Below are 16921 nucleotides of genomic sequence, written 5' to 3' on the forward strand. Positions count from 1 at the left end.
TTAACCCCTGGTTAAGTACGAACAGTGTGAAACTGTTAACGCAGAGTTTAGAATAACCCGTGGTTAACTATTTCCAATCCCTATTGTGGGGTACAGAGATCAATGTAGTGCACTGTAGTGAAGTTGTAAACCTCATGTAAAAGCATAATTTAAGATGCAACATATCTGCCTGCTCTCATTTATCACAAAAAAGTAGACCAAACTATCAGTTTATTAAAATAAAAAGTGTAAAACGTACACTGGAAGCTAGTAGTCAAGCTAAGAGAGAATGCATGCATGTTATAAATGTATAGTATTCATACTATATTTATAAATATATTTTAAAATGTATATTTGTTACTCTCAGACTGGAGTGATGAGATCAGTGAAAAGGTGTTTTTGAAACCATGTATATTAGTAAAGTTAACCTAATTACTTTTCATACTAGGTAGGGTCATAGAATAGGACAATATTTTTAAAAAGGTATGCCCCTAATGATAGATGTTGAAATCCATAGGATGCTATATGGTTGTTACGTGACCTCACAACAAAGCTTGTTAAATCGAGATGTGGTATCCAGTTATCTTTTTGTAAATGCATGGGGAAAGTAGTAAGATATGCCACTGAATGTATGCATTTGACAGGTAATAAAAATTCTAAGATTGCCTTTTGACATGACTACTTACACCAGCTTTGCTAGTCCTAATGTTTGTGTAATATCTCATTATGGCAAACACTAAAAAAGTAAACAAACTACTTTCACTGTTAATTCCAAAATTCATTTGTTTCATTGTTAACACTGATGTTTATGGTGCTGGCCACCAGGGGCAAGTATAAGACATCTTTTTCTCAGATTCACTTTAAAGTGAGTTTGCCCTGACTTGCATTGACAGGCACCTGTCACTCGTGCATGCCCTCCCCTGGCATCCTCTCACTCAAGCCGCAGTTTTATTTTTAGACCACGTGGCTCTTGAGGTGTAACTTGAAACTCTTTCTGTTGCTTTTTCTGAGTGTATGAGTCCACCACAGTTCATTTGATATGGTTCTAAATATAATCCTGAGGCCAGGGCCCTGCGTGTGCGCGCGCATATATGAGAAAATGTATTAACTGTGTAAACTGTGTACTGTTATGGAATCCTAAAAGCAGTAAAATTGTTTATAGCAACAAGAGTTTTCTTTAAAATGTGCTACCCTCGTCTAGTTGTGAGTTTGTGTGTGTGTATAGAGCGCCCTCTGTGTGTGGTGCTGGGCCATTCGCCTAATAATGCATGTGGTGCATTTTAATACATTACTATTATTAAACTCATTTAGCGACCAAGCAAGTTCATTTATATTTTTAATAAGGTCATTATTGTGTTATAATTATGTTAATTCATTAATAGATAGAATACCGCGTTTATAAAAAGAAATACACTCTGGCAGCGACTTCTATCCGTCAGCAAATCAGTTAAGCCCCCTGGATTGACGTCACGAATACTAATTAATATTCATGAGTCAGTCTCCGGTAGGATTTGTAAATTCGCGTTTGGCACTGGAAAAGCAGACGCAGGCAAAATGCAGGAACACAAAGTTTGGTGACATTTATTCACGGTGATGGGCAAACATTATTCAGAGAGACGTATTACCGCATGAGGAAATATACTTCTTTCATATGGATCTACTTTTATGCGAAACCTTTTTTTAACACTTGTAATCTTAGACTTTACAAGAACTGTTTTTGGGCATCGTGTTTTTAACATTTTAACGAAATGCTTTTGACAACGGAGTCGTTTCTTTTACTTAAATTTGCGTTTTTAAATTATTTTAAACTTATTTTATTTATACTTTACATTAAAATCAGGCCAACAGATATGCCGGTGCTTGTCTAGTCGACTTTTACATATTGCCATTTTATTTAAAGGAATATTTTATAAACAAACTTCGGTTATTTATATTTATTTTTACGTGATTTATTTGCGAAATACCCTCAATTTTTCCGTTCCAACCTGTGGATATACTTGGGCAATAGGATTTTGTTGCTGTTTATAGCATCACTATCACGTAACCTTGCTGCTGGATGTGCATGTGTTTTTTTAATTAAGTAATAGACAGTACTGGGACTAGAACCCCTGCGATGCACGTACTTTGCCTCAGCGCGCTTCTCGTCTTGCGCGCCCTCGTCAGCGGCGACACCTCCAGTGATGAACCGCATTACGCTGGACTGTACAAGGACATCACAACAGGCATGTGTCCACACACCAAAATAAAGTTTTTCATTTGTTACATACAAAGAGATAAACTCTTTGCTTACCCAGTCTTTTACAGCAATACTTTCATGCATATTTATTATTTAATTTAGCAAATTTATCCATTATAATAATTATACAGTATATGTACATTTATACAATTATGTATATTTTTTATATGCATATCTTAATCTAATTATACATAATATACATACATAAAATAAACATTATTATTGAAGAATGACTTTTGCTTGAAGATTTTAATATCCTAGCAAATCTAGTCTTGTGACTCTATTAAATGCGGGGTTGTTTCAACCCAAGGTTTTCCAACCCAGTCGTTGGTTTAAAACCTAGAAAATGTCCATATTTGACCCAACCATGGTTTGAAACAAATCAGCTGGAGTCTATCAGCATCTTGGGCAACAGGTAATTTAAATGACTTCGGTGTACATATACATTACAATACAGCCTAAATAAACAGTAAAATTGCAAGAACTAGTGCAAGTTCCAGGCACTTTTATCCAAAGCATTTCACAATGTAATGTCATGTTAATTTTTAGTCCATGTGCTCACTTGAAAACAAGCCTTGGTGTAGTTAGCACCATGGGCTACCATTTAAGCTACACGAATACCACTGCAAACGTCCAAAGATTGTTTGACTCCCCATTTAACCTGCGTGTGCCTCTTCACCACAGATCCATGTGTGAAAGTGAACCCTCCATGTATGACAGAGGCTGACCGCTTCAGTTTGGAGGCTCTTCAGCACATTCACAGAGAGATGGATGATGATCAGGATGGAGGTATTGAGGTGGAAGAGAGTGTTGAGGTAAATAACAGTCACACGTTTCTACATACTTTCATTTCCAACACTTTCCTAGACTTCACTTAGATAAACAGACTCTGGTATGCATGTGTGTGATGTTTGGGGGAGGTGAAAGTGTTGTTGCACCTTCAGGTTCCTGCGTACAGCCTGTTGGTCAATTTAGAAACACATGTTTCCATCCAGTGCCCGAGACAAACTGTTCAGGCTTGGCACTGAGATGACATAGCACAGTGGGGGATGGGTTTCTCAGCAATGTCTTGCGATAGATGTGTGTGTCTGGCGTTGGGTTTCCTGCATTGCTGCAAATATAGTTGAGGTGCTTCAAAGTTACGGACAAATTGACGAAGCCGGGAATCACTTTACATTAACACACACAAGCACACACACACTTTTTGATCTTGGATGTTTACTCAGCTGTTGTTTTAAACAGACTTGTTGATGAGTATGTGTGAATCTATTAGGATTTGGCTGGGAGAGGTTCTTGAGTACAGTAGTTAATTTAAATAGGTAAATAAGTAATCTTATATGCTCTATAAAAGTGTGGTTACCTTATGTGACCTTAAATAACACGCTTGATTTAAAATCATCTGGTGCAAAATAATGACAGTAACAAATACAATACAATAAATAAGTAAATATAACTTTACAAATATTATAGAGGTATTAAAAAAGAGGGTAACACTTTACTTGAAGGGGTTTATAAGACTCGCATGACATCTTCATAGTCATGACATTAGATTTTATAGATGCATGTGATATCTGTCATTAAGTGTCATTCCCTCAATTATGTCATTTTTAATCCAAAGATGACATTGTTTGAGATGTCTTTGTTATGACAACTTGACATAAACCAATACATCATAACTTGTCATGACAACTTGACATTACCAAGACAACATAACTTGTCATAAATCTATCATAAACATGACATAAATGATAAAAATTAAGAAACTACCTAGCTTTATGGGTTAACATTACAGTAAACTGTCATGTCAATGTCAATTTAATTTATATAGCACCATTTCTACAACACAGGTTGACCAATGTGCTTTACACCAGAGAAACAAATCACTTGCACAATTAAAGATAACATACTAAAATAAAATAAAACACATCAACCATAATGTATAAAATATAAAAATATATATATATATAATAAAATATAATATATAAATATAAAGCAAATGTAAAAGAAAACAGAGTACTTCAACCAGATATAAAACCTTTATCGAACAAGTAGGTTTTTAATCTTGACTTGAAAATGGCCACAGAGGGAGCCAGTCTAATAGAAATGGGCAAATCGTTCCTAAGTCTTCGAGCGATTGATGTAAAAGCGGGATCGCCCCTGCATTTCAGCCTCGTCTTAGGGATAAACAAGAGTCTCTGGTTAGAAGACTTCACTGCGTTCAATCATTAGATCCAGTTCTAGCGGTTCTAGACAAATTTCACTAGGGGGGCCAAGGAGGGGCCAGTGTTTCACCAGAGGGGCACATAAAAAAATGGCAAGAAATGATATTTAAAGATTATAGGCGTGGTTACAGGAATTAGTTCAAGACAGGACTAGGCCTTAGTTTAATTAGGAAATATAACTAGTTTTAACAAACATGCCTTACTAAAAACATTACTTGTGTGCATTTTGAAGCAAAACTAAGGTTTCCCTTACCGGAAATCACGTGACCTTTTATAAAGAAAAACGTTTGTTTTAGTTTACATATAAACACACATTGCTAGACAGTTAGGGACCACAATCTACTCAATATTTAAAATAATATTTATTTTAAATTGTAAACATTTTTATAAGTAACATTTAATTATATTCCTCCAATTTTATGCATGAATATGTAAGAGCATAAATACAGCGCTTTTTACAATGTACTATTTAAAAAGTCAGCGAGATGCATCTTTTGCAGTGATTTTTGTGTGAGCATATCAGTGAACACCCCTGACCACTCGGTGAGTTTCACGTCTTTGTAAACGAAAGTTTAATGCATTTTAGGAAGGATTGTTCCAGTGCACCTACACACCCGTTGTAGAGGTTGGAGGTGAAAAACAAACACGCAAAAATTCTCGGGGCAGCCGCATATGTCGAAATTTCAGTCAAAACCGTTCTATTTCATCATAAACATGAAAACAGGGCTTTAAGTGTAAAATACCGAACTTGTCCTTTAAAATCAATCATCTACTACTACTAATAATAATAATAATAATTCAAATTGATAAAATAATATTTTATTGCATCTGGAGACAGATTCACCTAAAATTAAATGAAAACAGTACAATGGTGGGTTAAGCCATGCGGTGTTTTGTCCGTATCGCTGCAAAACGTTAATTTAATGTTAAATACATTTTTGTTAGTTTTTTCTTCTATGTCAGAAAATTTCAGAACCCTCTGTGTGAACAAGTTTGTTAACAATTCGTATTAACACTTAATAACTACATGCTACATGTCCATACTTAGGCTAGATCATTAAGGTCATCCAATCGGATCCAAAATTATGATGCCTGTTGTGTAAGTTGTCTTGGTAATGTCAAGTTGTTATGCGAGTTATGATGTATTGTTTTATGTCAAGTTGTCATAACAAATATATCTCAAACAATGTCATCTTTGGATTAAAAATGACATAATTGAGCAAATGACACTTAATGAAAGTTGTAATAAATGTGCATAAAATCTCCTTCATGTTCTTGACACCTGTCATGTCATGATTATGAAGGTGTCATGTCAGTCTTACGAACACCCCTTCAAGTAAAGTGCTACCAAAAAGAGTGCAATTTGTGTGTGTGTGCATTACCTTTGTGATCTTTCCTATAGTTCATCATAGAAGATATGCAACAGCAACAACAGGCAAACAAGCACAGTAAACTCCATCAAGAAGACCAGCACATCACTGTGGAGGAGCTTTGGCAGGGCTGGAAGTCCTCTGAGGGTGAGATGTCATCCAGTCGCGTTTGTACCTTTAGCAGATGCTTTAATGCAAACTATACATTTCATCACGACCTGAATTCTCTGGGAATCAAACCCATGACTATTGCTATTGCCACTATCTGTTGGTTTAAGGCGATTTTGTCTAGAAAGATTTTGATAGCAATCATTAAGTAAAGTGGTGGAAATACGTAAGGAATAATTGACAACGGCTCATTGAATTATAAGACAATAATGCACACCCTAGGTGATATGACGCGGGTGTGCATTATTTTCAAATAGTTATTATTTGAAAATTAATTATAAATTATTCCTCTTATACCACAGTTACCACAAACATTTTACAGAAAAATAATCAACACCCGTGGAACATTTCTCAGCCAATGAAAACTAAGCATTCAAAATATACTATTTATATACTATATGTGGATAATGTTCGTACGTCTGTCTATAATAGATTTTCACACATTCATCCATCTATAAATATATTTATGTAAATATATTTTTTTTGTGGAAGGCACATAAAGGGCCATAAACGTTCGCCCAATCATTAAATTACTCGGCAAATTTTGATTGGCCATTGGGCTGGTTTTGTTACTGTATGCAGAGCTGGCAACCTTGCATGTTCCATTACACCTTGCAGACCAGGCGAGAATGGAAGCCAAACTACGTTGGATCCCTCCTGAACCAACAAAATATGGCACAAGAAAGGACATAAAAACAAAGAAAGTCTTAGAAACGGCTGTGAAGATAAACATCTGGATCAGGAAATAGCTAATTTCTTTGCAGCTCAAAACATTTCATCACTCCTCCAAGTGGATTGTGATTATGGAGATTCCCCAGCATTTAACCTTATCAGACAGTGATATCATATGACATCATATAATGACTTGTTAATAGCTATCTTGCAATAGTCACATAGTGAGATCGCATAACAGCTCACTAATGGTGAAGTCAATGAGAGGGAGATCACAAGGGTGAATTATGTCCTGGCATTATAAAGTATAAATCAAAAATGAATGTGGTCTATTTGCTCTTCGACCCTCATGCTTTCCTTTTTTCTCTATCAGTTCATAACTGGACTCTGGAGAATGTGTTGAGCTGGCTGATTGAGTTTGTCGAGTTGCCTCAATATGAAAAGAACTTTCAAGAGCTGCGTGTTAATGGGAACACATTGCCAAGGTGAGACAAATCAATACCGAATGAACTAAAAAAAATTGACATATTGAAAAAAATGTGTTTCCTAAATTTGCTTTTAATGCATTGTTAATCTATGTAGGGGAGAGATTTTTGTAATTAAATAACCACTAGCACAGTGTACTATATATAATGAAGTTGTGTATTTACATTATTCCTTAACTTCCCAAGGATTTGTAAAATATTTTTTTGAAAATATGCTAATTTTCCAGCTCCCCTAGAGTTAAACATTTGATTTTTTACCTTTTTTGGAATCCATTCAGTTGGCGGTACCACTGTTAGCATAGCTTAGCACAATCCATTGAATCTGATTAGACCATTAGCATCGCGCAAAAAAAAAAAACTAAATAGTTTCTAAATTTTTCCTATTTAAAACTTGACTCTTCTGTAGTCTTTTGTTGTGATTTTCTAGGCAGATATGGCTAGGAACTAAACTTTTATTCTGGCGTAATAATCAAGGACTTTGCTGCCGTAACATGGGTGTAGTGGGCGCAATGATATTACGCAGCCGCCGAAAATAGTCCCCTGCCATTGAAAGTTACTAAGGGGACTATTTTCGGCTGCTGCGTAATATCATACTCATTTTCGGCTGCTGCGTAATATCATACTCATACTCATGGTTGCCTGCACAGAGTCTGTGAGGTGCCCGCCAAAGCACATTCTATTAATAGTCCAATTGTAATATTTATTTATTACACATTTTTATATTAGCTTGGTTCTTTTATGTATGTTAACATTTTAAACAATGATAAAACATATCAACAAGTAAAATAAATAAAACTAAATGTTTTGAGTAGACTATATCAAAAAGTAGGCCTCCAGATTGTTTTATCCATTGTGGTAGCCTTTCTCACAAAAAGGTTGGAGACCCCTCGTGTAGACACAATGTTGCTTCTTATATTTTTTAATTCTGAGGGATAAGAAAATCTATTCATCATAAGATGGTTTAAAGGTGGAGTGCATGCTTTTTGAAAAACACTTTGGAAAAGGGATTCGGGCGAGTACCAAAACACACTTGTAGCCAATCAGCAGTAAGGGGTGTGTCTACTAACCAACTTTATTGCCTGGGTTGGGTATACTGTCAAAAATTAAAGTACAAAAGCTGTCACTGGGGCCTAATATGCAGCATTTAGGTACAAATGTGTGCCTGTAGGTACCAATATTTATTGTTGAACTACCAATATGTGCCTTTTTGAAGTACTAATATGCATTATTTGGGTACAAAAGTGTCTCAGTGAAAGCTGTTGTATCTTTATTTCTGAGAGTGTATGTGTGGGGCGGGTCTATCAAAAGAAGGTCCAGATCTATTGGGGTAGGGGCGTGTTTGTTTAGTTGATTTCAAGAGGTGGCTTTCAGAGATCATGCACCCTGCCTTTAATTTATCTTTTGCAAATTATTACATTTATTGTATGCAAATTATTGATGCTTTCATTTACAGTATAGTACAACGCTTTCAAGTTCCTTCACCAAGGTGAAGTTATTTAATCCAAATTATTCAGTCTTATGAAAACCTGACCTTGCTTGATTTTTGTTAACAGGATCGCTGCCAATGAACCATCATTTATGAGCACCCACCTGAAGATCCAAGACCAGCAACACAAACAAAAGCTAAAGCTCAAAGCTCTGGATGTGGTGCTTTTTGGACCACCCACACGTACGTATACTGTATACATGTCACACGTTTACATCAAAATATTACATTTTTAACTCCATGTATTTTCACCAATTGTGACCCTCCCTGTGGCCAGACCTTCAATACTGAAGGTCTTGTGTTTTTCGCTGCCTTTTCTGGACAAAGCCAGCCCACAAGGCTGTTTGATCGACGTGACAAACAACCAATCATAGTTTGTTTAGTCTAGGGCACGTTTCGGACTCCCCATAATAACGAGCCGGCTGGCAACAAGTCAGTTATTGAAATAACCAGCCGCAACCGAATAGCATCTAAATAAACAACATTACTCACCATAGAACAATGTTGTGCACTTCATCAACAGCCACACCAATGAGACGCTCCCGTTAAACGTCTGTTTGAAGCATATCTCATCACTTTTTAACACCTACAAGCAATTGAGGAGAACCAAACTTTTGACTCCACTAACTGCCTCGATCAAAACTCTTTGACGTCTTTTAGAGAGTTTATGCTCCAAACTTTGCATATTTTTGAGAATCCAATGTATAGCTGATCATGATACCTGTTCATTATTATCCACGTTAACACGACTGATCCTCTTCCTCAATGCAACGTCAGAGCTTTGTTGTCCAGAGACCTAAACTAACGGCGACACTCACGTCTCTTGGAAATCTGGTTTATCAAAAAACGACTTTGACATTTCCACAGGGTTTCCAGGAAAGTGTACGAACATTCTGTGGGTGGAAGTCTGAGGCTGAGACTATCCCTTAGATGGCGCACTTACAAATTTAAAAACTGAAGAAAAAAAAATACAAATTTTAAACTCTGTGTATGTTTTGATAACCGTTTTGATAATCTCTAAAACAATTCCTTCACAAAAATGCAATTATTTCAGCTTTTTGCTAAAAAATTTTTTTTTTAAGAAAAATATCCATATTTAAGAGTTTTTAAGCAGAGAAAAAAAATATAGATATGATGAAATGTTTTTTTCCCATATTGTTTGTTTGTTTGTTTGAAAGCAGAGGGTCTGTTCTTTTATTTGATATATTTGTATGTTTATATATTTTTTAGAAGAACTTTTTCCTGTAAGGCTTTTTGTGAAGCTTTTGTGAAAATCACAAAAAATGCTGGTGGGCAACTTTTTGAAAAATGGCTGGCGGGGAATGAGTTAATATTGACTGAGTAAGACAGTGACAAATATTTAAATAAAAGCAATAAATGAAGTCAAACTTAGATTCATTATTAGATGATGTGACTTTAGCCTAGATTTCACAGTTAGGGTCAAATAAAAAAAAATTTTTACGTTAAATCTGTGAATTCGGAATACATTTTTACAGTTTGGTGACAATATTTCAATTTATTGGTTGTGAAGCCACAGTATAATAAAATAAATCATAGTTTTTATTTCCCTTTTATTACACTTACAAATTTGGCAAATGCTTTTATCCAAAGCAACTTGCAGTGCATTCAAGGTTTATATTTTATCCGTACGTGTGTTCTTATGGAATTGAACTTAGCAAATTGAGCTAAAGAAACACTTTCAAGGTTTAGTCCGAAAAGCCCTGACCGTGGGTTCACACCAGACGCTTTGAGGCGTCAAATTCGCGTCTACCGCGCGTAGTTGGACGCTTGAACATTTTGAGTGTACTCGCTTTATTCTCGAGTGAAAGCCGCGCATGAAATTCTAGTTATCGAGACATTCACACAGAAATTCGCATCATGGGAGGGACTTCTGCGGCTTCGCTGGTTTCCTGTAATCACGTCACTACTAAAGCAAGCTCCTGATTGGTTAATGAGCCGTGTTTTTCTACCAAAAATTCAAATGTTTCAACTCGCGGGTCAACAATTGACTTGCGTGAATGAGGCAGAATTGCGTCTACCTTGCAGCGCTAAATGCAACATTCACGCCGCGAGACCTCCAGACGCGCATCAACACGTCTTTACATTGACTTAACATTAAAATCACTCGCGCTTGACGCCTCTACTGCGGCTGGTCTGAACGCAGCATTAATATTTAACTGTCCACTGTGTAGAATATTAGCGCATCTAGTGGTGAGACTGTGAATTGCAACCAACATCTCATTCCACAGCTAACCCCTCCTTTTTGAAACGCATGGTTAAGCCACAGTAACGGCCACAGGACAAACACGTCATCGTCTGAGACAACTTAGTGGAAAAACGCGCTCTTTAAAACAGTTTGTCCATATAGGGCTTCTGTTGAAACATGCCGACTTCCTTGTAAGGGGACCCATGTATTTAGCTAAAACGTCTCATTTTAAGGTAATAAAAACAATACAGTTAATAAATTTTGTAAGGTCTTTATACAGCACTGATAATTTAGTTATGTATATTATATTGCATTTCTGTCAAGATATCCTTCTAAAAGTTACACACTGCACCTTTAAATGTCACCAACAAATTTAGCTGTGACTGACATGTGTGTGTCATTTGTCCGCATGTGAAATTAAATATCAAATATCAACTTAAAACATTCGGCAAACGTCCAGCATGCGGTGTAAACACACATGCTTCAGAGAATATTTCTGGCTGTCTGAAAAATAACCCCAACCATCTGTGCTAAAGGTCCTCCACACAACTTGATGAAAGACTTGCTTCTCATCGTGTCAGTGTTGATGGGCATTGGTGGCTGCTTGTTTGCAAAAGCACAGAATAAAGCATCCAAGGAGCACATTTCAAAGATGATGAAGGACCTGGAAAGCTTGCAGAGGGCAGAGCAAAGCCTCAGGGACTTACAGGAACAGTAAGTACACCTAGACTCCAAAACCACATGCTCAGGCACAATTTAGCTTTCAACACTGCTTTCTGTGAGTTGCAAATGCATGCCACTAACATATAGATGTTCGAAAGGTTGGAGAAAGCCCAGGAGGAGAAACGTACAGTGGTGGTAGAGAAGAAGAATCTGGAAGAGAAGATGAGAGATGAGATTAAGGGAGCTCAGGAAGAAGCAAACCGCCTTCACAAACTTCGAGTGGGAGCCGTGAGTGAGCTCTCTCGCCTTTGGTACGCAGAGGAGGAGCTCGAACAGGTGATTCACATTTCTCACCCTAAAACTTGAACCTGTGAACCTGTGACCACACCTTATAGTTGTCCTTGCGCAGGTGCGTGGTGCGCTGAAGAGGGCGGAGAAGGACATGCAGTCTCTTTGGTCGGTCCCTGAATCCTTGCAGTTGTGGCTACAGCTCACCCATGAGGTGGAGGTCCAGTACTATAATGTCAAAAAGCACAGTGCAGAACAACAACTCACCACGGCTAAAGATGAGGTAGATGAATTAGTCGTATGCTAAATCTCAAATCCATCTTTTTATACAGATTAAACATATAAGGTTTGGCTTCCTATTTGAGTTCAGATTTGTGTATATCTGAGAGTGGAGGTTAACCAATTTGACCAAACCATGGGTGGAAACAACCATGTTAACAGAAATGTTTATATTATGTTAAATTTTTCAATAAATGATGCAGATTGTATTTTTTTAAATGCTACCAATGATCTGCAAAATTAGTTATTCAGTCTGTTCTCCTTCCTTGGTTATCTGTGATATTTGGTATTTATCATATGGTGTTTTTGCACAGGCTGAAAAGATCAAAAAGAAACGGAGCTCTGTGTTCGGGACACTACATGTAGCACACGGCTCTTCATTGGATTTTGTGGATCAGAGAATCCTGGAGGCCAAGTAAATATGTTTTTACATTCAGGATCATCGCTGTATTTTGGACCTCTAAGCCATAGATCAAAAAGTTACTCAAACTCTATGAAACATGTCTATAGTTATGCAATGCCATTGTTCCTTGGCTAGGACCCCCAAATATTATGAACCCCCCTTTATGACCCCCCTTTACAATATATATTAATTTCAATATTTTTATGTACCTATAAAGAAACATTTAAACTGTATTAAGGTTGCATGTATAAAGCTGAAGATCATTTTTGTTCTATTCAAACTGCAGTGACTTTTACAAAAATTGATGTATTATAAATAATATAAATAAACCCCATGTCTTTTGTTGAAGGAATGCACTAGCTGAGGTGACTGCTTGTCTTCGGGAACGTCTGCACAGATGGCAGCACATAGAGAACTTGTGTGGATTTCGTGTGATGAAAAATGCTGGCCTGTCCAATCTCACTGCTACTCTGTACCCAGACTCCAACTGGATGTTAATGTCCCGCGCTTCCATGCAGTCCTATCAAGTGCCCATGTCCGTGGAGGACATGGAGGAGGAAATGCCACAGATTATACCACAGATTCCAGGTTGGTATTTATTCGTCCATCTATTTCTGTCTGTCTGTCTGTCTGCCTGTCTGTCTGTTGGTTTGTCTGCCTTTCTTCCTGCCTGTCTATCTGTCTGTTTTTGTCTATCTATCTGTCTGTCTGTCTGTCTTGTCTCTCTGCCTGCCTTTCTGTCTGCCTGTCTTATCTGTGTGCTTGTAAGTCTGTTTTCTGTCTGTCTGCCTGTCTTTCTATCTATCTATCTGCCTGTCTCTTACTCTTTGTCCATTTGCCTGCCTGTCTGTTTGTTTTTGTTTGCCTTCCTTCCTGTCTGTCTGTCTGTCTGTTTTTGTCTATCTGTCTGTCTGTCTGTCTGTCTTGTCTGTCTGCCTGCCTTTCTGTCTGTATGTCTTATCTGTGTGCTTGTAAGTCTGTTTTCTGTCTGTCTGCGTGTCTTTCTATCTATCTGCCTGTCTCTTACTCTTTGTCCATTTGCCTGCCTGCCTGTCTGTCTGTTTTTGTTTGCCTGTCTTTCTGTCTGTCTGCCTCTCTGACTGTCCTATCTATCTATCTATCTATCTATCTATCTGTCTGTCTGTCTGTCTGTCTGTCTGTCGGTCTGTCGGTCTGTCTGTCTGTCTGTCTGTCTGTCGGTCTGTCGGTCTGTCTGTCTGTCTGTCTGTCTGTCTGTCTGTCTGTGTCTGTCTGCCTGCCTGCCTGCCTGCCTGCCTGCATCTCTTACTGTCCTATCTATCCATTCATCCATCCATCCATCCATCCGTCTCTCTGTTCATCTGCCTGACTGTTTGTTTGTCTGCCTTCCTTCCTTCCTGTCTGTCTGTCTGTCCGTCCGTCTGTCTCTCTTTTTGTTTTTTATCTGTCTGTCTGTCTGTCTGCCTTCCTGTCTGTCTGTCTGTTTTTAATCTATCTATCTACCTGTCTGTCTGTCTGTCTGTGCGTCCATCTATCTCTCTGTTTGTTTGTTAATCTATCTGTCTGTCTGTTGGTCTGTCTGTCTGTCTGCCTTCCTGTCTGTCTGTCTGTTTAATCTATCTAGCTGTCTGTCTGTCCATCTGTCCATTTATCTCTCTGTTTGTTTGTGTATCTATCGGTCTGTCTGTCTGTCTGTCTGACTGCCTATCTATCTATCTATCTATCTATCTATCTATCTATCTATCTATCTATCTATCTATCTATCTATCTATCTATCTATCTATCTATCTATCTATCTATCTGTTTGTCTATCTATCTGTCTGCCTGCCTGTCTGTTTATCCGTCCATCTATCCATACGTCTGTTTGTCTATCTGTCTTTCTGTCTGTCAGATTTTTAATCTGTCTGTCTATCTATCCATTCATACATCTGTCCATCTGTTTTTGTCCATCTATCTATCTGTGTCAGTCTGTCTACTCTGTCAATCACTAACATGACTTTTTATCTTTGAAATACTGTGTTATTGCAGATGACCATGATGTTTTTTATGTATCTTTTTAGTTACAGTCGCTCCTCTGAAATGTTCTCCACGATCTCTGGTGCGTTCCCGCCGATCTGGGCACATGTCATCAGTAATTGTGCCACCTGCTCCTGATCTCCTGATTCCCATTCGCACACCATCGCGGCGATATGCAGAAGAGGAAGAGGAACACATGAAATTCTCCCCTCTTGTGAAACAGTATGTCAGCATGCGAGTTTGTCTCATAAAAAGAACTATTTATCAAAATTATTGAATTGCGTTGTAACTTTAGCATAAATTTATTTATGTGAGTGTTCATAGATATGCATTCAAGCGATGCATTTATCAGTATGTATGTTTACTGGGATTGATCCTATGACCCTTATGATGTTGATTTATGTGTAAAACCAAGAACAACTGCATCTTAATTCTCTTTCCCACTGACAGGGATTCCTTGGAAACTTCTTCAGATACAGAGTCCATTGGGTCATCTATAAGCAGAAAGTACACCAACCTCGAAGTTCCCCCTCGCAGAAAATTCAGAGAGGGTATATTCACTGACAAAATGACCCGAAAGATCTCTCTGGAAGAACAAGAGGATGATCCCTCTTGCAAGATGTCACAGGAGGAGATGGATGAGTCTTTGATAAACACCACACTATTATCAAGAGAAGAACTGGATGTTGAAACTCCAATAAGAAAGACATCAAGAGAAGAGCTAGAGCCCCCTGTGGAGCTTTCTAAACAACTTGTGGGTCGAGCGGATACTGAAGCTAGCATCGATTCAAGGAAATTACCCAGAGATTTGTCCTTGGACTCCACTGTAAGGTTCTACTCCACAGAAAAGATATATTCACCTGCAGGAATCAACATCGATCAGAGACAAAGGTCACTCAGAGATAGAAAGGATCATGGAGGAGACAATATTTGTAGATCAATACCGAAAAGTGAGATTGACACAGAAATCACAAGTGGAAATCGGTATTCTGATGCGTTAATGGGCACTTCCATGAAACAGAGAGATAATCAGGAATTCCCAAGCATCCAGCGAGGGCGAATATTTAGGGAAAACTCATTTGAAGCGTCACATTTTGAAGGTTCTGTGGATGGCTCTAAAAAATTTAAGATGTTTACAAGCAAGACAGATTTGTTCAAAGACGTCCCTTCAAGAATGACGCTGCAGGATGAATTTGATGTGTCCCCTGATTTTGAAATGGTTAAAAAGGACGTTTCTATGAGTACTGCCTTTAGGAAAATGGGGAGAGAGGAGTTTGACACATCAATAGAAAGAAACAGGTCCTTTAAAGAAAAGAGGGATGTGCACATGGACACTTCCCCAAAGAAATTCTCTCGAGATGAACTTGATGTTGCAGTTGAACCCAATATCAAATCAGATAACCCTATGGATTTTCCCATTAGAAAGGTTCAAAGAGAGATAATGGGTGTGTCTATAGAGGCTTCAAAGCGCAGGATATCACATGATGAAACTGCAGCCATGAACCCAGGACAACTTGGACCCCCTGACCTCACGGCGAGCTCCTTGATGCTTTTCAAACCGGTACCGGAGCCACTCAGCTCGCTGGTGTATGACGGCATTTTGGAAAAGTCCTACGATAACCCCGTCACCCCTCCTGCTTGTGATCTTGGTTATAGTAGTGGAGTATCTGGTTCTTCTCAAAGCCTCCTGGGAATTGAAGGTCCCTCAGGAAGTTCATCTTACTCAGAATCTGGCAGCAGAGACAAGGGGAAGAAATCTTCTATGCTTAAGAGTTTGTTTAAGAAGAAAAAAGAAAAGGACAAAGATTCCTAAATTTTATAACAAGGAATGTACAACTTTGACAGTCTTCCGACACTGTTAACAGCCCTGAATCTGATTGTAAATCCAGTGGAGCAATATCCTTGGAGAGTTTCTTTGAAGTTTTTCCTAAATTTGCACTCAGAGTGGGATTTAGCTCAATGGATGCAGCGTGTGACATTATATCGAATGTTTGCCGCGTTTTCAAGGTAGGACTTACAGATGATTTATTGATGATATGGTTTTGGTCTGGAAAATCTGACTTAATGAGCTAACAGTTCCCCATTTGTGGGTTTGTTATGAATTGTTCAGCTTCGATTTCATATACTTGTTGATGAGATGGGTGAATGCAGTTGTTTTCACAATGTTTCATAGTATTAGAATGTTGTAGCATTTTAAAGACAATCACAACATGCTTAATTTAATTTCTATTTACTAGATTTGCTTGTTTGCACAGCAAAGTACATTTAATTCTAAATAGACATAATTAAGCCAAATAATTACCAAAGAATGCATCTGGTGATGTTTCAGATACACTGTGACTGTATATATATATTGCAGAGGCAGCATCGTTTGCATCTAAAAATAAACAAAACACATTGGCATTTATGTTTTAATGTATTAAATTTTCAATGAAATCGTATTTGTTTAATAAAGATACATTTCATCCA

General features: G+C 37.8%; 1 protein-coding gene across 1 annotated transcript; it reads left to right on the plus strand.

Annotated features, from left to right (window-relative positions):
* The first annotated feature begins 1492 nt into the window (after positions 1 to 1492).
* Positions 1493 to 16921, plus strand: stim2a (tromal interaction molecule 2a). Its single transcript, XM_065254476.1, has 12 exons — positions 1493 to 2201; positions 2900 to 3030; positions 5840 to 5954; positions 7021 to 7132; positions 8686 to 8801; positions 11361 to 11538; positions 11646 to 11823; positions 11897 to 12058; positions 12369 to 12469; positions 12807 to 13045; positions 14497 to 14674; positions 14903 to 16921. Exons 1-12 carry the CDS (start codon positions 2093 to 2095, stop codon positions 16263 to 16265), a joined length of 2982 nt encoding a protein of 993 aa, XP_065110548.1. The 5' UTR covers positions 1493 to 2092; the 3' UTR covers positions 16266 to 16921.

This window comes from Paramisgurnus dabryanus, chromosome 4, assembly GCF_030506205.2.
Source record: "Paramisgurnus dabryanus chromosome 4, PD_genome_1.1, whole genome shotgun sequence".
NCBI lineage: Eukaryota > Metazoa > Chordata > Actinopteri > Cypriniformes > Cobitidae > Paramisgurnus > Paramisgurnus dabryanus.